Raw genomic sequence first — 27,730 nt, 5'->3', positions numbered from 1 at the left:
CACTACCTCAGCATATTTTTGCTTTCTGGATGTAACCACTTAATAACAGGACTTGAGAAAACTGCACTGTGTGAATCAAACACATAAAAGTACAAATATTCCTTTTATAGAAAGCAAGTCTTGAGCAGTGCATTATAATCAACCACTCTGGTAAAAGACAAAGTATCTAGAATTACCATACCACAGACATAGTATGGTTTATTATATCGTAACGTCCAAACCTGGTAAACAAAGTCAAATGATCAAAGAAGCGTTTTCTCCTCAGACAGTGAGGTAAAAGCCACCGATCTGGAGAGTGTCAGCAAAGAGTCCTCGTGGCTTAGCAAAGAAAAGGTGTCAAAGGAGAGCTTATCAAATATAGCCCTTAGTTTTCAACTTCACTTAATTTCATCAGAGACTGGCTTCCTTGGTATTATTTTCTTTCGAGAAAAAAAAATATATGGAAAAATTAAATCATCTTTATTTAAGTAAAATAAATACTGGATGTGAAGTAAAACATCCAAAAGGTTAATTCTAGAGTATTCATTTAAATTTGAAACCACATTTAATTCATTATGAGGATAGTGGTTTTACATTCTCCACCTTAATGATCTTATTAACAGTAACCAGGTATGGAGAAACTTCTGCTTCTAAAATTCGTGGTAAGTACACCAGGTGAGAGATGGAGAGCAGACAGGGTGACGCAGTCTTATTCAGACTGTGGTTTACTCAAGAAAATAAATCTTTGTCTCCCAGGGTACCAAGGATGGTCACTAGGAAGAGAAATCCCAGTTTCTGACTCCCTGGGGCAAAGTAACTGGATCGGCAATTCCTTTTCCCACAAGAAAGATTTCAGTTTCCAAGTTGCAGATGAACCATTATATCCCCATGAGACCAGTCATGCAGCATCCTTATCTACCCAGCTTAACAAAGCAAGTCCGATTTTGTCTCTGTGCCACGTTGCCTTGGCTTTTCTAAGCATATTTGCTTATCCTGTGTAGGTCGTCCTCAGAAACTAGAACTGTCAAGTCATTATACTTTCAAATGTGAAGCTGCTTAGGGGTGGATTTAATTTAATAGCTGAAAACTCAGTACAAAACAAACACACTTACAACTGACATTATCAGGGAATCAATCATTAACGCTCTCGACTGGTGTTCCAAGACCCTCAAATTGCCCCAGCTATGATCTGAGAGTTCTCACTGACTCCTTCCCCCGACCGGAACCTCCACATCTAGCCAATCCCACCTGCTGCTGATTATCCCTTTTAAATAGTTGCTGGGTTAATTTCCCCCTCTCCATCCTACTCTCACTGCTGTTATATAGACCTTTATAATCTCTTGCTTGAGTTAGTTTACTTCCCAACAGGCCTCCCTGCCACAGCCAACACAACGTCTTGCCAAGGTCTTCAAGGCCTCTCGCACATTCCAGAAAGCTGGGTGCCCTGTCTGCAGCATGTGCCCCAGCCCTGTCTGTGCTCCTCAACGCAGCCTTTCAGGCTGTGCTCCAGCTCCAGGCCTCACACCTGTACTCTAATCTCAATGCCTTTGCCTCCCCTGTCTCCTCTGTCTGGAAAGTGCCTCTAGTGAGGAATTCTGGAAGGGACCCAGAGCAGCACTACTTCCTGGAAGCCTTCTGGGTCCTCCAGCCCACCAGGATTTAGGTGTCATTCTTTTCTTTCTTTGAACTTACTTATATGCTGTATTATCGTCATCTGTCCACATACCCATCTCTCCACAAATCTGAGAGTTCCTTTGAGTTAGATTCTATGTTACATTCACACACTCTGCACTTAGCACAGGGTCAGGCACTGTGTTTTACATGAATAGTTGAAGCTTAAAATTCTTAAAATTTATCCTAAAATTTTCAGAATACATCTGTATTGGTAATAGCCATATCCAAGGTGTGTGCGAGCTCAGTCATGCTCAACTCTTTGCAGCCCCGTGGACTGTAGCCCACCAGGCTCCTCTATCCTTCTTGCCCCTCCCCAGTCTCCAGAAATATTTCTACTATCAACAGCATTCAGAAGGCCTGCAAAAGACAGTTTCTATGACAAGAAAAGCTGCTGGAGGTAAAACAACAAATAACAATGAGAGAATCCATATAACACAAAGAAAGAAACCTTTAAGAAAATTAAATCATAAAAACTAGATGTTTGGTTAAAAAGGGGTCCTATGTATCACAATAAAACCCCAAGACAGTAATGGCAGTGAAATGTGAATGGATGCTGCTTACCTACACAATGCTGGAGATTGTGTATGGAGAGCACTGTAGGTCTTTTCCAAAACAAATATTAAATGCCAAAATGATCATCCTTAGAGTAGAAAGGATGATGTTAACTTGTGTTTAAGAACCAACAAGGAAAGAAGAGTAACAAAATTAATTCAAGTATTTTTGCCTGCACTTTGAGCCAATCACTGCAGCTCCAACACCACACAGTCCAGAGTGAGTGAAGTCAATAGTTTCAAGTTAGGGCCAGAAACAGTCTTGGCTGCTCCGTGGCCACCTTTGTAGCTTATTTAGATTTTATTAAAACTCATTTGTTATCAATATGTGTTTTGTTTCCACGCAACTAAAACTAAATAAATCACGGAGAAGAAAAAAAAATCCATGGAAAAAAAAATCTAGAAACTAAATATAAGCCATCTGATTTATACTTATGGAAACCAAAAAAGCATTTTGGCATTAAAAAACATTTTCATTTTAAGGTGCAATGCTTTTAAGGTATTATATAATTACTCTTACTGAGAGCACACTTTTTAGCTTTGTCAGATTCTCTGTTGGAATTATAATTCCAGACTGAGCAAAGAATTCTATCAAAACTCTATTATCATATTAAAACACTTGATCATGTGTTCCCTCAAGATTCCCAACTTTCTATTTCTGAGAAGAGAACAGATTTAATGAGATATTTTCAAAGTAGAGCTGGTAAAGGGAGTATTTACGAAAAGCACTGCCAAAAAGACAATTCATTTGGTAGACATAGAAAAGGCAAATTTTACCACATATACTGGAGCTATGGATATTAAATAATCATCTCTGAATAAACTCTATCAATCAATATGGTCCTTTTGGTCTAAACTGAAGACAGTATTGTATTCAGTATTGTCTAAAGGAAATCTCTAAGGTCAACCAGCAATTAACTGAAAGGTTTTCACTGAAAATCTTATTGACTACTTTCATATCAGACAGCTTCTTGGTTATTATACTTCATGGACTAAGTAGGTGCCAAGACATTAAACTGTCAATAATCTATTAATACTGGACTGTTCTGTTCGCTTTCCCTGAATCTGCAGGCAAAGTTATTCAAGCCAAGGGTCTGCTGAGAACTAATGCAAATTCACCAATCCGATATGGAAATCATATCTTTATTACTTCCCAGTTTAAGTGCCTAGGAGGATTGAAACATTATAACAAAAACAGATAATAAATGTTTATTCAGATGAGTTAAATTATTTTTTTAAAGAAACTGCTGAAGGGATGGGGAATATGTCTTGGAATCTGACTTTTCTTCTAAGTCATATTTAACAGTTTCTAAATTGAATGTAATAAACACTTTACAAAGAGAAATCAGAAGTTATTTAAAGTGAGCCTCATAGGTCCCTGCCACTCAGCATCTGGAAAGCAGTTATACACGATGTGGGGGGTGGGGGGGCAGAATTTTTAATGAATTTAATAGAGAAAAGCACTTTAATTAAATGCTGTCAGAGTGGATTGTATTAATGACTGTACACAGAGGAATTTAAAGCAGCCAAGTTTATTTAGCAAATAGAAGCTGGGCTTTCGAAGCCTGCAAGTATTTATGTTTCTGCCATTGCAGTACATCTAAAAGATGATGATGGTGCCAAATGAAACTGTTGAGTTATTAGATATGATTTTATTTATTGTGCATTATTAAAGTTTTCAAAGGCCTCAGGAGAATTAATTTCATTTTCAAAATGAAATACCACATCTGATCAGAAAGGGTTAAGAAATATGAATACTGTCCCCCAGTTTTTCCTGGGCCCTGGAATTTTGATGCAGCTGAGTGGCTATGGAGACAACCTTCCCTAAGTTCACCCAGCCAGAATTCACATCATTGCACAGTACTGCAAACAAATCAATGACAATATTTCTTCTATGATTTCTTCTTCTGTTTTCCTCCCCACCCGGTGCTTTGCCACTAAACATAATTCACTCTCTTTCACATAGCAATAAGCTGAAAAAATGACCAAAGCTCCTAAAAATCTCCATGAAAATTTGGTTGCTATAACTTTTTAAATGAAAAACATGAGTAGCACAAACTTCTCCAAAGGAAAAGGTATCAAATGTTTGACTTGAGGAAAACAGAGAAAAATGGGTCTTCCTCAGTGTCTTCTACTCAGAGGTTGACCACAGAACAAACCTATTATTAATGATAATATTTTAAAAATAAACAAAGAATATGTGAGCCTTAATGCATGAAACCTGTAAAAGATTGAAAAGCTGGTCTGGCTGGAAAATACTATGTGTGTGTCAAAATGATTTTCTCTACCGTTTGTAAAAATGTAATTATCCATGATATGCTATTATCCCTGATAGGCTACAAGGGTGAGGGATTTCAAGTAAATCCACTGGAAGCTAAGGATTCGCCTTTGGTCTTCATCCCTGACACCACCACGTCTCTGAGATCACAAACCTCTGCCATGACTTACCACATCCTTTTTGCAGTTATATATACTCTTTCGGGCTGTCTTTAGATTTTAATTTAAAACAGGAGGAAGGGGGAGGAGGGAAACGTGAGGACTGAAGCAAAAAACAAAACATAAAATCCAGCACCTATTTCCTTTCAAGAACAGAGTAATGATCACAAATGGAGACTTTCAACTTTCTAAATAAATAACCTAATTTTTAATCCTTCCCCTCTCCCCATCCCCCATCCAAGCTATTTATTAATATCGTATGTTTGATCTGTGTCTTTGTAGTTCTGGAACTTATAAGCAACTCTGCTTTCCCCAGCTGTGCCAAGATGTTGCAGACTAGTCTTTGAAATGCTGCAAATGCAGATGAATGTGACATAAAATAAAAGCTGATTACAGGCACGTTCTACATGTGAGTGATGGCAACACAGAGGACGTTACATGTTCATAGAGTGTACTGGACAATGCTGCTTCAAATATGCAAATACAAAGAGACTATTGGAGTACAGAGTGCCATCCTTAGCATATCTATTTCTAGGAGCTCCAAATAAACTAGTTGATATCTTGCAAGTAAAGTGACAAGAAAACTTCTCCCTTGGTACATCAGTAGTTCTAAAATACAGATATATCAAAGAATCGTCAACTGATAGAACATACTGATACATTTGATCCAGATTATGTTTTACAAGCAAAAGAATCCGTCAATTTGGTTCTCTTCTTTCATTACTAAGGAAACAACTGTATTAAAGTACTACACACACTGTTTGACTACTTTAGCTCTATCTCTTTGGGAGGTTTTCATTTCGTATGAAGCACAAACTCAAATAAGGATTTCTCTCAAAAGTACTCCTAAAATTACACCTACATGGAAATGCTTGACATTTGTCGACCACAATTCCCTGTTTGCTCTTCTAACACCACACTTATGAGTACACTGTTGACATGAATTGTCAAAAAAGCTGAAATGAGAAAAACTATATTTAAGAAACCATTTGCATGTATATATTGTACTTAAACAGTATATGCTCACTTTGGCACATTCTGTTCATTCAGATCGTAATAGAAATAGGAAGGCCTTTCCATATCCACATATATTTAAGCATTCATATCATAGATTTTAGCTCCCTAAGTTTAGAGTACTTTAAAAAAAATAATTGACTCCTCATTTTGAAGTGCACTGTGAGGGTTCACTTCATCAAATCTAAGAAAGTACTCTATTAAAATAACTTCCCGTTTTCACCCAAATCTGTTGGGTGTTTGGCACCAGGGAATCCCAGACTATGAACTCATTATGTACATGGTTCTGATTCTGCAAAATGAATCTAACCAGATACTCAAGTTAGCCTTTTATACCACATACAGAAGGCAATACAAAGACAAGCGCCATGAACATGAAGAAACGGATTTAAACTAAAGGAAAGCATGAAGGGGAAAGAGTAGAAACAACTACTGCTTAAATATATAACTATTTTTGATGAGTCAGACAGTAGACAATCTGTCTGCAATGTGGGAGACCTAGGTGTGATCCCTGGGTCAAGAAGATGCCCTGGAGAAGGGAACGGCTACCCACTCCAGGATCCTTGCTGGAGAATTCCATGGACAGAGGCTACAATCCACAGGGTCACAGAATCGAACACAGCTGAGGTACTAACACTTACTTTGACACCTGAGTGAACAAGTGAGCTGCAATACCAATCAGCCATTCAGTTCTGGAAACACCTAACCTTTCTTTCATACAATGGTTTTTAGCATATCTTACTTATGAAACGTAAGTACATGGATATCCACAAGGCTTTAAAAAAAAAATCTAACTGGAGTCTATTCAGTGTTATGCTGGTAAATATTTAACAACTGGCTCTCTAGAGAAAAAAAAAGTCCCAACTGAATCATTTGCCAGTTCTTGTAGTGTGAATAATTTGACCAAGGCCAGTTCCATTCTACTAACAATGTTAAAACCAGCTTCCAAAATTCCTAAAAACATCAATTCCTGCTCACTGTGTAAGCTTACTCCAGTACACCCTGATCTGTTATAGAAAGTGATACTCATACCTCCTAGGCTTTCCAGACTTGGTCACTGGAATTCCTTCACCTGATCCAACTTACCTGTCATTTTCCCAGCCCCAGAGTGATCAGGATGACCTTGATGTGATACACAATTCCCTAAAAGATTCCATGTCAAGAGGTGAAGGGTTATATGATTTGCAGTGAATTCAATCTAGAAACAACTTGTGAGGAAATTGAACTTGTGACCTCAGAACTGTCAAATCTATCTAGTTTTCTTGATCTCCCATTTCTAGGGTTAAACCGAGTAATAATAAAATAAATGAATTTCAGAACTCTGGCAGTTTTCCTTTCATTGAAAGTAAGTTTGTCTATCATTACAAGGGGAAGTTCCAGACTTCGACTTAATAAAAATCAGCAGTAGTTTTCAGCTACATTAGATTTCCACACTAACCAAAAACATCTGAGAAGCCACAGTAGGTAGGTTTGGCTATGACAGTTTAAAACTCAGTGGCTGGCTTTCTCTTGTAATTGTCATAACTATCAGTCATAAGAAAATCAACTGTATCTCTCTGAGCCCATATAAGGTGTTCATAATTTGTTACTTTGTTGCTAATTTGTTTTTCTGAAATGCACTTAAACCTCCCAGGGGCAATGTATTTTATTTTTTGTTTTTTCATTTGCATTAAAATCCTCAAGGATCAGGATTAAAATCCTGAGGATCAGAAATAGATGAACCAATTTACAGAATCAGTGTTTCAGATGGAGATCACCTAATCCATAACCTGCTGCTGCTAAGTCACTTCAGTCGTGTCCGACTCTGTGCGACCCCAGAGACCAGGCTCCCCGTCCCTGGGATTCTCCAGGCAAGAACACTGGAGTGGGTTGCCATTTCCTTCTCCAATGCATGAGTTTACAAAACAGCAAAAGGAAACTCTAAAGGATAAAACTCCTGTCCAAAGTCACATGACCAGCCCTGTGACTGGAGTCAAGGTCACTTCCAGGCCCTTTTCTTTACTCTATCATCTTTTTTCCCATTTGGTCAAAGGTTCATTGAAAATAGAAATAGAAAGTGGCTTCTTTCTTTACAAGATGCTCTGGTTCCTGAAACAGTGAATAGAAAGGCTTGCATGTGTGCATGCTAAGTCGCTTCAGTTGTATCTGACCCCTTGTGACCCTATGGACTGTAGTCCTCCAGGCTCCTCCATCCATGGGATTCTCCAGGCAAGAATACTAGAGTGGGTTGCCATGCCCTCCTCCAGGGGATCTTCCTGACCCAGGGATCAAACCCACATCTCCTACACTGGGAGGCGAGTTCTCTACTAGCGCCACCCAAGACAACTGAATAGGCTTATGGACTCTACTAAACCATAGTCCGAATTCTAGATTAAGGCAAGGCAGAGGGAAAATGAAGTCTGTTTAAAAACGTAATCTCTGTGAGTAAAAGGGAAAGCTGCTCTCTCTATATATGAAATTCTGTTTTATTTACTATTATATACATAGTGCCTAGACCAATACCTGGCACACTGAGGGAGCCCAACCAATATTTGTTGAATAAATAAGCAGCACCCTTGCAGTGGAAGCATATAGCCTTAACCCCTGGACCACAGGGAAGTCCCAGTTTTATCAGTTAATTTTAATCATCTTTACCAAAAGCCAGACTTTGCTAGATGCCTATAAAAGTATAAAGAAAGGTATTTCCTTCTCACAGATGAAATATGACAAGGAACTTCATTAAAACAATGACACCTCAATGTCCACAGTGTCTTCATTTAAGTTTATTGCTGTTTTTTTGTGGGTGAGAGAGAAGGCACGATGCATGCGGAAGGCACTGACTCAGTCTATTTTGCTTCCCTCAACTTGCTCCACATTGCTCATATTTAATCAGTTTTCCCCGACACAAAATTTATTAGCTAATGCCCTAAATTCTTTCAGCTTGAAAAAAAGTGTTTCAGATTACTGAAAAAAAGAAGAGTGTAAGGAAAGAAGAAAGTAGAGAAGGAGGAAGAAAATAGCCACACTGAGTTGGCTAATAGAACAATGGCAAGAAGATACACTAACAATTCCATAGCAATATGCTGATCCATTTTTTTAAAGACAACTAAGCTTTATGTTCAAAAATATTACATTTAGTATCATTTTCCTATCAGAACATCAAGAAAAGGCCACGGTACTAAAGGTTTTATAATGTTCCTATCTTTATTTAATTTCAGCAGAAGGAAAAGAATATGACAATGTACATGAGGAGTACCCTGCTGTCCCTAAACCTTTAAAAATAGGCATCAGTTCAGTTCAGTTCAGTCGCTCAGTCATGTCCAACTCTTTGCGACCCCATGAATCGCAGCACGCCAGGCCTCCCTGTCCATCACCATCTCCCGGAGTTCACTCAGACTCACATCCATCGAGTCAGTGATGCCATCCAGCCATCTCATCCTCTGTTGTCCCCTTCTTCTCCTGCCCCCAATCTCTCAAATAGCCATAAAGAAATGTAATTTATACTAGCAATGTTAGTGGTTTCCAAGCACTGAGCAGTGCAGAAGCTTCCATCAGTGAGAAGTACTGGTCCTGATGTAAGTAACAGAGCTAATCCTGCTTCTTCTCTTCATCCACAGAGTAGCACTAGGTAAAGCACCTTCTACTCAGTTTTAGGAGCTGAAAAACAAGGGGTCTACCAGTAACCCACAGCAGGACCTGAAGAGATTGTACTGCCTCTTGAAAATGCAATTAAACTGTTATTTAAGGAACACAACAATTATGGAAGAGCAAGTTACTCAGGAATACAGGGTTCTTTGTGCTCCCCGGGACAGGAAAAGCCTGGGAGAAGTGGAACCCAGCTGCCTGACATTTCACTTCCAACCAGTAGCTAACCCTAGATTTTTAATTTGGAAGGTGGTGTGTTGTGAAGTTTTCGTCACTCATAGGGCGAGTTCTGCTCAGCAAAAACACTGGAACAACCCCATGAAGAATGAGAAGTAGAAAGCTAACTCCAACTATTAAAACAATAAACCTAGCAAATCAGTGACCCCACTTTAAAGCAGTAAATAGATAGACCCAGAACAGATTACTATAAAATTTTAATTCCTATCTGGATCTATAACACAGTGCCTGAAAGCATGGCCATCCATGATAAATGTTAGAAAAATTATAATGAACTATAAAGGCATTACACTTTGGATACACAAAAACTTGAAATCACTCTTAGGTATTGGATTCCTACTGCTTACATGTCCACAGCACTTTTTATATTGAACAAGTCACATAAATCTCTTTTGACATGAGAATTTTATATTAGACTTGTTAATCATATCTGCTACTATCTACCGTGACAGATGCAGGACTACTAAATGGCCTTAACTTTCCAGTCCAAAGACAGACCATTCGCAGGTTACCTGCAGATGGTACGCAGCCAGCTAGCTTTCCATTCCCCATTCTCCTGGAGCTTATTCTAACCATGTGCCCAACAAAGCTCTTCCTCTAAAATGCAGTGACCTCCAAATTGAGCATTCACATTACTGGTTGGGAATTAAGTGTCAAGAAAGTTTGCCTTCATGGGGATAAGGTGGGCCAGTCAATTTCTCTCTTACAAGAATCTAAAGTTGTAAATAAGGAGTGGATAACTTAAGCTGCATTTGATAAAAGCATACAGAAAAGTTGTGAAGTAGAGCAGAGGTGATGGGCAGGCCAAGGCTTTGGGAAGCTTGGAATTACAGTTCAAAGATGCTATGAGTAGTAAGCAGAAGTCATGTGGTAGAGAAAATATTGAGCAAAAGGTAAATAAGATAATAGAAGAAAGAAAACGATGATAGCAGGAAGAAGCTGGCAATGGAAGAAGATATGTTATACCCAGGATAGCAAAGGAGAGGGCGAATCCATGAACTACACAAATTCCAAGTCCCAGGTTCAGAGAAACCTACAAATATTCATAGTGCTACAGGTGGATTTTCATCAAGTTCTATCTCCCTCAATTTCTTTTCATATATATCCAATATTTAAGCTGGAATTTCTACGCTGTGTCCAAAAAATACTTTAAGAAACTTTAAAATTTAAAAAGTAGACAAACAACTTGCTGAAATCTCTAAAGAAAGCAAAGCCACAGCTAACGTCCAATCTTCCAGGTACCAACTTTAAGGAAATTGTTCAACTATTCGACATCACCACCGTGAAAAACCTGTTCGCTATACTTTGGAAGAAGCTGAACCTGAGATAGAAATGTCTATGTTCTAGAATAAAGAGTTCATTCTAAGTAACCTCCAAATCTTTCTATATTCCCAGTGACAAATTTAAAAGCTTGGATGTGCTGAAAGGCTAACTAGTAACAAAGAAATGAAGAACCTCTCCAAGTTAAATAAATGCCTGCAGGATAACATTATGTGAATATGGAAAAGGCTAGTGTGGCTCTCGACTGATGGTCAGGGCCTCTCAAAGTTTACCCCAATGAGGACTTCCTTATACCCAACTGCTGTAATCGTTCGTCTAAAACAGCAAGCATCTCTCTGCACATTTCCTCATGACTCAGGTAGAGTTTCAAACCTCTAGAGCCATATTCACACAGCAGGTTTTGAAGAGGAGCTTGGAATGAATCCAAGATGGGAGAGATTCTAGTAACCTGGTCAAAGAATTTGCAAACATCCTTAATTAATTAATTAGCTTATTTATTTTCTTATACACTGTCCTTCTGAAAGCAAATTCACAAATCAAAATACACCTACAGCTTGGACTTCCTTGGCAGGCCAGTGGTTAAAGACTCTGTTTTCATTGCAGGGGGCATGGGTTAGATCCCTGGTCTGGGAACTAAGATCCTACACACTGCATGGTGCAGCCAAAAGATTGAAAAAATAAAAAACAAATAAAACCTACAGCTGAGGCAAAAAGGCATGATCAAATTCTCAGTGCTTAATCTGAGACTTCAAGTATCCTTAAACTTTGCAATGAGAGTCACATTCCAAAGCTATCTCAAAAATGCCAAAGAAGCTTAATGAAAAGTGAAATTTTCAGTCACATCAGTTCCTTGATATCACACCAAGGAGCACTGAATACTCTATAAAAAAGAAGCTAACAAAACTAGATCTGTTCAGTAGAATGATGGATGTACATAAACAGCTTTGCCTAATATCTAATAGCAAGTATTTGGAAAAGGCTGGCTGCTACATGTTTAGCAGTTCTTTCTAGTTCAGAGGAAAAAGTCAAACACTGAAGGTAGACAAATGAAGATTTAAGGTCCCACTTTGAGCAGGTTACTAAACTTCCCTAAGCTTCAGTGTCTCACATGTGAAAGTAGATAACCTACCCCCCGCCCTCAGCCTTGATGGGGTTTCTATACAGGTTTCTTAGCCCTAGCACTATCAAAAGTGTAGAACAGATATATCTTTGTTGAGAGGGTAGGGGAGGTTGCTGTCTGCATTATGGGACATTTGACAGCATCCCTGGCCTCCACCCAGCAGATGCCAGTAGCATCCCCAAGTTATAATAATCAAAAATATCTCCAGACATTGCAACATATCCATGAGGGCAAAGTCAGCACTGGTTAACATTAGCACAAGGATTCAATAGCTGAGAAAATACTGAGAATCCCCTGAGTGGGCAGCAACCCAGACGAGCCAAGGTATGAGGCTGGAGTCGGCTGTCCTCCACCAGGTCTCACATTCTTACTCAGCGTACGGCATGGAATTTTAAAACAAGGACTTGTCAGGAAACCACATAGCAGCAAGCTCAGAATTCCTGAACTTACAAAATAACCCCTGGAAACACTGTGGTGGAAATATAATAAAACAATAAAGCACAAACTACACAGACACGAACAATTTGGCAAATGCTCTCCAATCAGCCCCACTCAGTGACCTAGTCATAACATGAGCAATGTCCTTTCTTCTCTGCTGCATTAAGGGAGAAGTGTGGTCAGAGGGAAGACTGGATGCCAAAAGCGCCTGTGTTTTCATTCAGCTGGCGATTCTGGCTGCAGGCAAGGCCCTCCGTCTTTGCTCCAGTTTTTCCAATTGTAAAATAGGGTTGGTAATAATGAATACCCTGGCCTAACTAGTTTTTGATTCTAAGGTGAGGATATCTATTCCCTATAGGGCCTCAGGTTGTAATAACCACTAGGGGGAATATCGCTACAACCACAAGAAATAATTTTGTCTCCAATCTTTTGGTGTGGGAAAAAAAAAAAGGAATTTATTTTATCTTTTTCATGGAATGTTTTCGTTTGTCATACCATCTTATTTCATCTATGTTGGTCTTTGTGCTATCCATACATGAACTATAAGTATTATGTATGTTAGCATTTCGCAACATTTTTCATTATTCCCCACAGGAGCCTTTTTAGGCATTTTTTCCTAATCATCTCCCCACCGCGTCATGAAATTTTAATACCAGGTATACAGAACATCTCTTTATGTACTATGTCCCTTTGGAGAGCAATAAACAATTGTAAACTGAAGACTTTTATGCACCCCAAGAATCAATTTTTACTCCCTGGGGCAATACTGCCTCCACTGAAAGGCCATAAGTGTAGGTGAATCTAGTTTATAAAGTGTATTCAGAGACTGGAAGGTCACCTTCTAGACAGCAGGAACTTAAATGGGGGTTTCAAAAAAGAATGCCAACAAGAAAACTGGAGAAATCAGATAACTCCATATGACATCAAATCTATATCGCTGGAGAGATCTGAATTTCTAAGGAAAAAAATCTTGTTCTCCCAGGACCCCCAAGTCTCTGGGGCTGACTATACCCCTCAATGGCCCCAAGCCCAACTATAACCTAGGTTCATCCCAGAAGGGAAATTCCATCAAATATGCATTTCAAGAAGACTCTGAGGTGTTAGAATTAGAAAAATAAATGGCGCACAATGGCTACCATGGAAGAACCGCAGGGCAAGGCACATGTGGCTTTAGGACTCTTAGGGCAAGCAGGCCTCACAGGGACGCGGTGATGGGACAGGAGCAGCCTAAATGAACAAAGTGAATTGGATGTGTGTGCATGGCAGACAGCGTGTGGGCTGCGGGGCCTGTGCAGCAGGATAGAGACTGCTATCCTGTGTGTGCCCAGAATGGAGACCACCAGCTCCAGCCATGTAGCCCACTGGGTCAGATCTCCTGAACTTCTGGATTGTGAAATCTGGATTTCGAAGTGAAATTTCTCAACTTCTAAATGGGGGCTTGAATTTTTAAAAATCTTTCATAGGCTTAAAAAAAGAAACACATCTGTATGCAATATAAGACTACCAATTAGTAAACTATTTGCAAACAAAAGGCAAGAAAAATTTCCTCCCTTCCTGAAGGAAAGAGGCTCTGACTCTAAGGGACTTCACAGAATTCACTGAATGGGGAGGGGCTTATTCCAAGCTTCTTCTTTTATCCAATACATCTGTGGAGCCCTAATTCGACAGACTCCTCTAGTGGGTAATTATGCACAAAGGTCACTACTTCATATCTTTATAATTTAAGAAAAACTGGGGAATAGTGTACCCTAACTACTTAAAGAAATTTAGATGGCACTCTTCCATAACCACAAGTAGGGTGGATTTCTGTGTGCATTTTAATATGCTGCATAATCAGAGACTCTTAATAATCCCTGATTTCACTCATACTTAACAATTTAATAGCAGTGCATTTTCTGCCTAATTAGACAAAATGCAACATCACCTAATACTACCAATGTACAAATTTTTTAATCCCTAAAATGTGTAAGCAATTATGTTTCTCTAAAATTTTAATTGATACAAGGGCACCAGTGAATCTCAACCCTGAATCCAATGGCTTAACTTTTGGACAATCACAGACACTTTTTAGTAGTCTGGAATCTTTCTAAATACAATCTGTCCAAAGTCATAGTAGCTGTGCTAAATTTATTCTCCAGTTTCAAGAGTTCTGTTGTCTAGTTCAAGTTCTCTTCATTTTTCCTATCACAACGGTAATAAACAATTAATCAAGTGCTTTCTATTTTGCCACAAAACATGAATGCAGTGTTGAAAGCAGTGTCACTGAGAGAGAAATCTCACACACACACACACACACACACACACACACACGCACACACTGATATATTGAAGAGTTCTACAGTTACGAGATCAAGGTCAACGGCTGAGAGAAAGTCAATGTAGAAAAAATTACCTTATTTGTAAACTCTTTAGCTAAGAGCTGAGTGATAGGAATAACGTTTTGTAAAATAAGTGAATTATCTTAGCGACATCAGGAGTTAATGTTAATAGCCACAATGTGCTTAAAACTGAAGGAAAACTGCAGACCGACTCTTTCTTAGCCATTAAATGTTGTTAGCACACTCTAGTTCTGATACACTAGCATAAAAGGGAATAAAACCCACAAATAGATGGGCTGTCTGCTTCTAAGATTTACTTGACTCAGACTGGTCAGTTAAAATACAAAATATGATGCTAAATATCCCTTCTAGCTACCTAAACACAGGGACCTCTAAGGATGAGAATTTCCGGACAGGAAGAGTAGAGACAGGAATATGCAGGAACCATCATCCAAATGAAGGGAGGTCCTCATTTTAATGGAGAATAGGTATTATTTTTCTTATCCCAAACGTCTCCAAATTTTCAACTTTGCCATCATCCTATAATAAAAAAGAAATGCTACTAATGTTTATAATAAATCAATTTTTCACTTCTAGTCAGGAAGATGCCCTAAAGGAGGGCAGGGTAGCCCACACCAGTGTTCTTGCCTGGAGAATCCCCATGGACAGAGGAGCCTTTTACCTTGCCTGGACTGACTAAGATAGACTCTGAATGAAAAGTCCACACAAAGTGAGTGGTTTCCTGAAGCTGGTCATAGGTTCAACACAGAAGTTTGAATCAATGCACATTAAAATGAGAAAAATAAGGGTGACGGTGAGTTTTTCATATGATTAAATGTATACATTTGTAAGATCTTTTGCCTGAAGCTATCCTTTCCATTAATTTGTTATTTAATGAGTATTTATTGTATAAACATATGAATAATAAATAGGAGTATCCCTTGAATTTTTTGAATAAATTTATTCTTTAAAATAAAAGGTAGGCAATTATGATGGGCCCCCTTTTAATTTCAACTGAATCTCAAAATCTACAAACCACTGCTTCATGTGACTCAGCAAGCTGGAATAATCATCTCTAGGGAAGTGCCCTGGTGTTTGGACAAGGCCCCAGCAGGAAAGGACAGTGGAGGGAAGGGAGAGGCTGGTCCTGAAAGGTAAGACCTGGGGATCATCTCTGGGGAATGAGTCACTTACACACTAGTCCAGAGCCAGGAGAACCGGCTCTGCCACTTATTAACCAGGTACCCCTTGTGACCACCCTTCTCTGAGTGTACTATGGATATTAGAAGAGGTTCCTGCAGGTGCTTGTAGTTTTGTGAACTCACGAGTCTAATGATCCAGGCAGCTCATTCTGTGACTTTGGAAAGTGACCAATGAGAGCACAAGAGAACTGACTGAGATGTCAATATTTGGAGGCCAAGTGACATAATGGCTCCAGTGGCTTCTGGCTTCTTCCCCAGGCATGTGAGGGTGGAGCAAGGGGAAAGGAGACAGGAGGCCTCAGGCAGAGCATTTCAGAACCCATCCTTCACACCTCTCTCATGCTATCTGATCAAGACACCACACCCCACCCTTCCTTCACTCTCATCTTCCTTCACCCCTGCCTCAATTGTCCCCTTCTTGCTACACGCAAGGAGATGCAGGTGATCCTCTTTCACGGCAGTTGGGACTGATGGCATTGAGCAGGAGGACAAATCTCACAGTCTACCCAAACACTTTGTGGCACAACTCGAAGGGGAGAAACCATAGAAACCTCCACTGATATTTCTTCCCCAAAGTAACTGATTTTAGATAACAGCAAGGCTCAGTAGCTAAACTCTGTGACTCTCAGAAAGAATATAATTTATCTCAATAAGACTAAAATCTAAGCAAACAAAACATGCAAACCAATGAAGGTAGATTTCTAAGAGAGGAAACCGAAGACAGCAGGAACTCACCTAAAAACACTAAGAGTCTATCACAACTTCTCTCAGGCTCAGCTGAGCTCAGTGGTATTCCCTAGCTCATGTGGATATTTCTCTCAGCCTAATGAAACATTTCTTGAGGAATTTTGATTCAATTCATTAGCTGTTTCAGAGTTTTTTTCCTTTAGAAAGTGCACTGATGGAAACTATGATTTCTAATTAGGAGATTTAATTCTTCACCAGCGCTCTGGCTTCACAATCCCACAAGTATCAATAAAATACTCCCAGGAAGTGTGAAGTGTTAGTCGATCAGTCATGTCCGACTCTTTGTGACCCCATGGAATGTAGCCCACAAGGCTCCTCTGTCCATGGACTTCTCCAGGCAAGAATACTGGAATAGGTAGCCATGCCATTCTCCAGGGGATCTTCCCAACCTGGGGATCCAACTCGGGTCTCTGGCACTGCAGGCAGATTCTTCACTGTCTGAGCCAGAGTAGCTGCCTTTGGATTTGACTTCTCGGTCACAGGTGTGTTTGTATGTGCGAGAGAGAGAACGTGTGCACACGCACATATACACGCTATGCCCACGCTATGTGAGAACAGGGCTCTCCGTTTCGGGGGGCATGGAATGAGACCCCTTCCGAGGGCAGGGGACACGGTCTGCCCCTTTGACCTTCAACAGTTGCCGGCACCGAGAGCCCTGTCCAGGTTTAGGGGAGAAGGGGATGCCCACCTGCACTGGCTCCGGGGGAAGCTGAACCACGTGCTGCATGCGCTCGCTGTGATGGTGCCTTGATTCCTCTTCATAAATCACATCCCTCTCATGCTGGGGAAGGTTCAGGAAACGGCGGATGGTACAGAGGTTCTCCCAGAGAGTACGGTTTTCTGGGCTGGGGTTCTCCTTCCAGCGGAGCAGTTCACACAGCCAGCCCTAGAAGCAGAGAAGGCCACTGAATGAACCTGTAGAGCACACAGCTGCAGAGGGGGCTTGAGTGCAGTCAAGCACCGTACCGGCTTATCATATTTTTACAACAAAGCCGTTCCCACCAAACTGGGGAAGACACTGAAACAGCCTGGAAACTCTGAAAACCAACAAAGGACCACACATATAGTTACACCAATACCTGAGAATCTTCAGTCTTGTTAATTGCCTTATCCCCCTTCCTACTGAATACATTCTCAATTAATTTACAGTCCCTTTGTAAAAGAAACTCAAGGACGCGTGTACCTCTCCAATTCTCAGCAAAAGTCATTCATGTTAGTCAGCTACAAATTTTAAAATTACCCACCCAGTTGGATAGTACTCCATTCCAAGAAAAAAATGAAAATGAACAAATATGTATTACAAAATGGCAAATTCTGAAGAGGAAATACCTAGGTATAAATAGAAATAGAAATATTTCCTCTCTAGGGAGGAAACAGTCTCACAAAGATCAATAACTCCTCCGTAACACTCTTTGCTAGAATGAGAAAAGTGTATATCTGCTCAACCTCTGAATGCCTTGGGCTCCAGGCCCTTGTAACCATCACCTTCCTGCCTCAGCCACACCTGCAGGAAGGTAAGCAGTTGGATGGGTCACACCTGCAAATGTCTGCCTCCCAACTCTGGCATCCGGATGTTCTCTTGCTCGCAACTGCACGAGAAAGAAAATGTAATGCAAATAATGATGGATTATATGAAAATAATACAGAGGATGCTGTCAACATCGCTCACTGACTCATGTCAAAATATTTTACCCAGTAGCTTTCTAACCCATCATTTCCAATCTACATCGCTCATTTTAAATACAAGGACTGTCCCATATCACGCCTCCTGCAAGAATAAGAATTTTTCTTAAAAGGTGCATAAGTAAACACACATGACTTTGTAAGAAATCTGGAAACCTCCACAAATTCTATCTCATAACTTGTAAACTAATGAAAGTTCCTGACACGCATTATAAAAACCCCTCATAATATCATAAGCTGTTGTTTGTCTAACTCTCCACTGTGTCTTCTGCCTTTACCCAAAAAAAGGCAAGATTTGATTATCTCCGCTGCATCAGCCAAGACAGCAACACCAGCTGTTCTCATTGTGCAGCCTCTTCCTCGCGGCCTCCATGTTAATAACCTGATCATTCCATTTTCTCCTTCAACTGCCGGCTGCAGCACTGCGAAGAGACAAAAACCCAGACCCATCTGCAGCAGCTGTAGGCACTGAACTGTGAAGCCACTGGGGATTTATAAACTAATCTGTAACACAACACTGCCTTGTTTTTACAAGTGAGAGGCCACATTTGCGCAGACCTGATCTTTTCTTGCAATAAACTGGGAGCTGGGGAGAGTTAGAGGGCTAGGAAGAATGAAAACAAGATATCTAATCATTTGCTTGGAAATGTGCTTCCAAGTATTTTCAAAGATTTTTTTTTTTTTTTTTTTTTGCCAGTTGAGAGACAGGTAATGGTTGATTTTCAAGGTGTAACATACATGAAAATTGAAGATGATTCAATTTTTTATCCCTATCAAAAAGTCAATTATATTTTTTAAAAACACTCCTAGTCCCAAAGTGTTTCCTCAAGGGTTTCTTTGTACAAAGCAAAAATTTCTTGAAATGGAATATAAACCATCTGTGGGAAAAAAATAAGCTATTTCTCTGTCTTTTCACAGATCTGAATAAGTCTCCAACTGAACTCTTTCAAATGTTTCAAACAGGTATGTTTAACATCTCCCAGGGGAGGCTACAGCATGGAGACCAATCCTTGAACAGAAAATAAAAACAAAAATCTGCATCTGTTAAAAGATGAAGTTCTGAGATATCCAGACCTTAAGGAGGACAGCACCTGCTGTTCTGCATGAGGAGTGAGCTGCATTGTGGGAAGCCACAGCTTGAAAGGAGACAGGTGACAGCTGAGTGGTATCTCCACTTACATACTTGGAATGTCTCGCACAACATTCATTGCTGCATTTGATTTATATGCGCTGTTATAATCTGCACTCATTACAATCACTTAGAACAAACTACAGGCCTCGTTATGGACTGGGCGCTGTCTGCCATCAGTCTTTAAGAAGTGTAGTGCTCAATTTGCCCACTGACAAGCAAGGTCCTGACCTTGAAGCTATTAGGGAGTGGATTAGACACAAGTGTGATCATGTGTGCAGACATAAGCAAACCAAATTAATTTCTGGCACAGGGAGGTAGCCAGCAAGACCCTCTTCTTAGGGCACCGGAGAACTTCCTCAAATCCCTGATGGAGCTGAGCTAATAGCATGTTTAAGGGAACCCAGTTTTGAAGATGAAGCACATTCATGGTATTTAGAGGGTTATTAATCTAGTTTCCCCACAAAGTGTTTGCTTGGCTGATCAGATTAAGGGATGGAGCCTTCAACAGTGCACCCCCACCACAGCAGGCCCCAAGAAATCTGTGATACTTCACAGCCTTGGACATATTGCACCATGTGTACCCAGCTGCTTCAATAATTAGCTTATGAATGTATCAGCTGGTTCTGTGATTTTTATAAATAATAACTAACCTACAGAGCAGAAACATTGTGAAGAGCCTTACAGTAACACAAAACCACAAGGAGTTCCTAACTTGCTCATCTACTAAATGCCGATATTCCCTACTAGAGGAGCTCCTGCAATGCCATCTATAAATATTTATCCTGTGTCTGAAATGGCAGTGTATTTTTGTCAGTTTTCTTCACAGCAGCCATGATTCGCTTTCCCCTCACTCTGACTCACTTGCTCGCTCCACGGATTTGGGTGCTTATCTTCCGGAAATCTATTCTTCCACCTCACTTCCCATCTCACCCTCCATCTTTGGATTCACATGATCCCTCCACCAGCCCATTTGGGAAGCTTATCTCTGTTTTCTCAAAAGGGTCTGTTATTAGTTTGTTTGGTGGCTAATGAATTTGCCAGAAAGGGCCATGCTGTTGCCTGCACACACATGTATGTATTGTGAGTGAACCCATCACAGAAGAGATAAAGAGTCCCACGTTGGGATTTTTTTCATTTATATAATTTTTGCATGCCATCCAAGAAAGTTTTGCAGTATCAGGCAAAAAAAAAAAAAAAGTGTAAATGTCAAATAAAACAGTGACAGATGACAGTATTCTCTATTGAATAGCACTGTTTCTGTCGTGCATGTTCAATGGGAACTCATGAATTATTAATAAACAAATCTCCTTTTTCTGTTAAAAATCTCAAGTAGGTTTTTTGTTGTTGTTCCCTATGTGTTATGTGGAGCATTCCAGTAGAATTATTTTCATTTTATAGATGCTGATGCAGAAGTTCATCTGATTTCCAGCCTTGGCCAGCCTTGTGAGCAGGCACCAGGAACTATGGAATATATACCTAGCTGTAATTACTCTTTTAGCCTGGAAATAAGCTTTGATCAAAGGTTGGCTGAATATTCATAAAATCAGTTTAGCTTTTTTAGTATGGGAAAACTGAGGCTGAATTATGTGTACCTGAGCACGGCTAGGAAGCATAGAATATTCAGTTTGGGGACTGAACTGCTAGGTTCCTGCTATGACAATAAATTACTGGGTGACCTTTGGATAAGGTCTTAGATCTTCTGGAAGCTTAACTATAAAAGAAGGAGTTTACAAAAGATGATCTTTAAGTTCCCTTCCAGCTCCACAATCTGTGATCTGTTTCCTGGTTATTTGTCAGAAACAACAGATAATGATTAGCCACCAGGTCAAAGTACAAAGAATAAAAACCACCTTGGTTAAGTGATCAAGGTCAACATCACCAGTGAGGACATACTCACACTAAGAACTCTGTGATGTGATTCACTGCAAAGGACACAACATAGTATCTGAGGTAGACTTGCCCAAAATGCATAATCTCAGTCAAATCATGGCAAACCCTAACTGAGAGACTTTTTTCAACAAAATAACCCATCAGTACTCTTTAAAAGTGACAAGGTCATTAAAAAAAAAAAAAAAAAGGAAAGAAGAGACTGAGCAATGGTCACAAACCGCAGAAAGCTAAGAATAATAACTAAATGTAATGTGGTTCCTGATTGGGGTCCTGGCACCAAAAAAGGTAATTAGTGGAAATACTATTAATATTTAGCATATTAATTTTAAAATAGTGAAATTAGAATAACGTTTTTAGTTGGTAGTATTAAAACACTGGTAGTTTCCTACTTTTGATAACTGCACTGTGGTAATACAGTGTACATCAGGGGAAGCTAGGTTAGAAATATATGGAAACTGTAACATTTTGCAAAGTCTCTGCAAGTCTAAAATGTGCTCAAAATAAGAAGTTTGAAAAAATATAGAGAATACCTGGAACTTACATAGGAAAATGTACATGGAACTTAAGTGTAATGATGCCAAGAAATTTACAATTTAAACACTTTTACCTTCAAACTCTGAACCCAAAGCAAGCATATAAGTTCAAAGGCTACATCCTTTTGATCAATGGTTAAAGAGTTCCAAGCATTCAGGCCATAAGCAAATAATACTTATTAACATTTCATTTTAATCATCTCATCGGCCTCTTAAACAAATATATTTCCCTCAGTAGAGAAAACAACTCTGACCACCTTTACCCAACTATGCAGGTGAGGTGACACTCACACCAGTCAAGAGATAGTTTATTTACAACCCACATGTTTCTAAAAAGTTGTACATCAATCTAAATTTACGAAGTAAATAAAGTTGTAAATGTATCAAGAATCCTTACTACTTGAAGAAATGTATTATTATTCCTTTTTGAAAGATGAATAACGGCCCCACAGTTTATCCTTTAGTAAACTGATAGTTTTACTGAGGATTTACTTAAACGAGACACCTCTCGTTCACAATTTAGGAACATTAGAAGCAGCAGCAATAAGAACCACAATTTGCTCTTATTTTTCCCTCATGGTCTCATCTCCCATCAATTCTCCCACGGACTTTGTGCTTTGGCCACTGTGAATTACTCACAATCCCTGAGTAGGCTTGATACATTTTCATCCTCATGCTTTTGTTCATGTTACTCCCTTTCTGGAAAACTTGACTCAATTCTCTATCCCCTCTATAAGAAGTTGTAATTCATTAATTTTCATTGTTACTGTTTACTTAAAAGGTTAGTTGAGATCACCAACAGGAAAGTATATAATTCTGACCATGGAATTCAAGGAAAATGTCTCTACAGGTTAAGAGATTCATAATGTGGGTCTTAAAAGATAAAGATGAGTTTCGCCAGGTGGGGAGAGTAAGTGACTGGAATAACATTCTAAGCAGAGAAAGCAGTATCAGCAAATGCAAGGGCTTATAAAAATAACACATTTGGTAATCAGAAGCAACTTTGTGCAGCTAAAGCACAGTCTAGAAATGGAGGTGGGTGGCAGATTAGAAAGAATAACATGCAAAGAAATTTCATCTTAATCATATTGGCCATGGGAGTCACTGAAGGCTTTTTAACTGATATGACAAAGAACTCTTTGATTTCTTCTTTACATTTTTTTTCTTTTTATCTTTTTATTGAAGGATAATTGCTTTACAGAATTTTGTTGTGTTCTGTCAAACCTCAACATCAATCAGCCACAAGTATACATATATCCCCTCCCTTTTGAACCTCCCTCCCATCTCCCTCCCCATCCCACCTCTCTAGGTTGATATAGAGCCCCTGTTTGAGTTTCCTGAGCCATACAGCAAATTCCCATTGGCTATTTATTTTACATGTGGTAATGTAAGTTTCCATGTTACTGTCTCCATACATCTCACCCTCTCCTCCCCTCTCCCCATGTCCATAAGTCTATTCTCTATGTCTGTTTCTCCCCTGCTGCCCTGTAAATAAATTCTTCAGTACCATTTTCCTAAAACCTATTATACAGAGTGAAGTGAGTCAGAAAGAGAAAGAGAAATATCGTATTCTAACACACATATATGGAATATTCTTTCCATTTTTAATTTCCTTCCTCCATTCCTCCCTTCCTCTCTTCTTGAAGTCCTTGGAGAAAAAACTATGATAAAGTTAAGAACTCCACTTAGCCTAGATATATTTTCTTTTTCATAGTAAAATCATGTTGCTGGGTATTAATCAGGCCCTACAATGGCCTGCTAGTAGTAAATTATACACAGCATAGGCTTTATCCTCCAGTTTTTGTTCAATAAAAAATGACATGTATCCTAAACACTAAACCATATCATTTAACTCTCATTATTTTAATCACTTGTGTGTATGTACACGCGTGTGTGTGTGTGTGCTGCTGTTGTTGCTCAAATGAGAATTTTTAAAGCTCTATCACATTGAAAATGAATGAGGAAGAACAATATCTATTATCTTTATAAAAAAAAAGAAAGGTTTAAAATTTTCAAATATACAATAAATGTGACATACTTTCCACGCTACACACCAAATGCTGAGAATATTCAAATGACCAGGGAGGTCTTTCAGAAAACAATAATACAGACTAGTGTCTAAATTTGGAGCCCATCAGATATGGGTTTTAATCCTAGCTCCATGCCTTAGGTTTAAGTGATGGGGGAGGGGAAGGAGATGGGACGAGTGGGGTTCCTGTCCGTGGTACTGAAATTTCACTGTGTACTAAGTTACTTGTTTTCCTACACCAAGACACAGGTAATCACTCCAACCTCTGCCTGTTTCCACATTTTTTTTTCCTTAAAAAAAAAGAAAAAAGAAAAAAAATCTGTGTAGGTGACACATTTCCTAGTTTTTAAAGCATTTCTCAACAAATACAAACCAGGACTTGCTAAGAAACACATGCAAGTCCACAGACTGATTTGATCTCCAAAAAGAGATATAATAAATAAATTTGTTCTTCTTAAGTAAGGTTGTACTCACTTTGTAGACCAAGGTCTTGTCAGTCATTACTGTTGGCCCTGAGGAACCTAGCACAGAGCTGATGAGTGAACTCCGTCTACAAATAGCAAGAAGCCCCCACCCTCTTTGCCCATCTAGGAACTCCAATGAATGAATAAGTTGACAAATGAACAGCTCTCTTCAGGAGAATGACTCAAGGCTTCTTGCAACAGACATGTAAAAGGCCATTTACTCACCCACATCTTCAATACAGAAAATGTCAGCATATGTAACCAAAAGGAAACATTTTCCGAGTGTCTCAAAAGAAAATTCATATTATTAACCACAGACAGTTCGCTTTCTAAATGGAAGCACATAAAGTCCCCAAACAAACTTTTGTAACTGTGAAAGAATTTCTCTTCAGCTGGTTGAGACTCTTCTGAAGTGTGAAATGAGCCAGATAATATTCAGCTCTTGTTTCTTAGTCACTGAATTCTCTTTTCATGAATCCAATAAGTGTCTATTAAAATAAATAAACCCCCTAATGATTCAAGATAACCTAATCAAGAAAACTGAAATGGATAAAAGGCTGAACTGCAAGGGAGACTTGTCAAGGGCTTCAATGAATCCCTGACGAGGAGGTCATCTAAACCTGAAAAAAGATTTGTGCTGCGCATTTGGTTACAGTTCAAGGTTAATTACTGTATACCTTGAATATAATAAGTAAAAATGATCTGCTGCTTTTTTTATTCCTCAAAATTGTACACTAAGTTCTAAACTGTATTTTCACGGGGACTAATTTTTAGCTGTCTCTGGGCATGTGTCTCACATTTCTATAGATGTGTTTGTAAAGATTGAATCTGTAATTGAGAGTAATGAAAATTTTATTTCAGAACAACTCCTTAACCTCTGTTATAAAGGGCTCAAGATAAGAAGGGATTTCATAAAATCTTGTTGCCTTCCTTATCATGGAAATATGGGATATGCATAGCTATATAATAGTATAGAGATTTGGGATGACTTTATACAAGCATGTACACACATACTTAAACACATACATGGGAACATGCATCTAAGAAAAAAAAATCTATATCCGTCAAAAAGAAGAATGAATCTGAGTCTTCTCCACCTAAATATTAAAAACATATTAACATTAGAATGTACTAGACTAAAATATCAGGAAGAAAACAACCAAAATATTTCTAGTCCCAGACTTCAGATTCAAATTCCAGGATACCTGTGATATAAGGTATATATATTATAATATATGTATACCATAATATACCTATGATACATAACATACATACTTATAATACAAGGTACATATATATATACACACACACACATATATACAAACACACACATATACATGATACAAGGTATATATACACACATATATATGATACAAAGTATATATATTGATATACATTATTATATACAAGGTACTATATGTTAATATTATGAACACTGCCTCAAGAACTCATAAGTGTGTTGGGGGGGGGGGTGGTGGAAAATAGACACAGCAGAAAACCAGGAATAAAACTTGTTTGAAAGATTAGGACTGGGACCAAAGTGAGGCATGCAAGCAACTAACGTGCAAAAATTAAGAAATGTACTCTGAAAGGGCGTGCCTCCTTGGACTGTACCCTAAGACCTAGTGTGTCTAATCCTAGTCTTTGGCCTGTGAAAGCAAGATGACTAAATGGTCCCTATGACAAAATAGTAGGAACTAGTCACAGCACCAACATTCTCCAACTGTAAGAACTATGGTTTAACTCAATATCATCTCCAAAGGAAGGCTGGGAGAGTTCAGAAAGATGGCTTTTAATATGTTAACCTGATCTGCTTCAAAGTCATATGCAAGTTTCTAAAAGTGTTGTGTCATGAACAGGCAAAAGAATGCAACTCAAAGGTTTCTGCAATAGATCAAGATGTGCTTAGACCCAGCACAGAAACTTTCACAATGGGTAAAGGTACCTGACACTTTATGAACTGCATATGAACTCTACATATTAACCTTCACTGATATCTAATTAAGGGTTCCCATAAAGGCTAGATTTAGGGTATGAAACATAAACATAATCAACTGTGAAGAACCCAATTCCTCACTATAGGGATGATGTAAAAATTGAGATCTTGAGGGAATTTCTGTTGATCATTTCTCAAAAGAATCTAATCCTTTGAATTATGCTGAGAGAAAAAGGAAGAAAGTGAAGGGTTTGACTTGATGCTTAGGCATCACTGTACTTATTCACTGTCCACTTAATTCGGCATTTGAGAATACTGAGAAGCCTAATTTCTTTACTACTTGCTGTAATAATTCTTTTCAAATGGCAATTATAAGGTAAATACGTTAATTTGTTTCATGTAAGCTTGGTGGACAGCACTGACATTGTAGTATACATGCCCCAGTTGACAAGAGTAGAAGCTGCTTTTTGACAGGCTGTCAAAATGTGTTCAAAAAAATCTGCCCATCAGGAAGGGGCAGGCAAGGCCACACACCTCATTTTAGTCTGCCTTATACACTGAGGACAAGATGGCAGAAGCAAAAGCACTGGAAGTGAGACGAGACCACCACCTCATTCTACATGTGGCATCATACAGCCAGTTTTTCCTGTCACTCTTTATCCCAGAGATCAGGGCAGTCAAACATTTACTTCCAATGTGGTGGTTTAGATGCTAAGTCATGTCCGACTCTTGTGACCCCATGGACAGTAGCCCACCAAGTTCCTCTGTCCATGGGATTCTCCAGGTAAGAATACTGGAGTGGGTTGCCATTTCCTTCTTCAGGGGACCTTTCTGAGCCAGGGATTGAACCCAGGTCTCCTGCACTGTACACAGATTCTTTACCAACTGAACCACCAGGGAAGCCCCAATAGCCTGAGCAATCCTAGTCCCGATAAAGCCATCTCCATAAGGAAACATAAAAAATAAGGTAACTGTCAAACCACTTTCAGGGCAAAGTGGCAAAATTGATCCTTGTGTAATATTTTCTAAAGGCTAGGAAACTAAATAATGAGACTGAAGATACTTTACAATTCATAAATATACTCTCCCATGAGAAAAGGTGGTTTAAAAATTTACTATTTATAACTGTCTTATTACAATACAATTCCAACCAGGATATAAACACGCACGTGCAAACACGTACTTACACATTAGAAGACTAAAAGGTTAATAGCAACTACCTCCGGATTGTGGAATTATGGGTGATTCATATTTTGCCTTTATACTTTTTTCATTTTATTTTTTTAAATGAGGATGGGGCATTGCAGGTGACATTTCAGGGGGTATGCAATCTCTCCTACCACCTGACAACCCATAAGGACACACGGCTCTCATCTTGATGGGCCTTTGCAGCAATCGCAGAACCTGCAGGCCCCAGGCAGGAGGTGGGCCTGCGGGGAGCA

The 27,730-nt window shown here is 39.2% G+C and overlaps 1 protein-coding gene across 2 annotated transcripts in view; it reads right to left on the bottom strand.

Annotated features, from left to right (window-relative positions):
- Window positions 1–27,730, bottom strand: part of SATB2 (SATB homeobox 2) — a 202,986-nt gene that overhangs the window by 16,211 nt on the left and 159,045 nt on the right. For both annotated transcript variants that reach the window (XM_018061228.1, XM_018061225.1), the window contains exon 10: window positions 17,310–17,507. In XM_018061228.1, the coding sequence (XP_017916717.1) occupies window positions 17,310–17,507 (198 nt within the window). The remainder of the gene's footprint in view (window positions 1–17,309; window positions 17,508–27,730) is intronic.

The sequence above is a fragment of the Capra hircus genome, chromosome 2 (assembly GCF_001704415.2).
Source record: "Capra hircus breed San Clemente chromosome 2, ASM170441v1, whole genome shotgun sequence".
Lineage (NCBI taxonomy): Eukaryota > Metazoa > Chordata > Mammalia > Artiodactyla > Bovidae > Capra > Capra hircus.
This window is presented reverse-complemented; position numbering and strand designations above follow the sequence as displayed.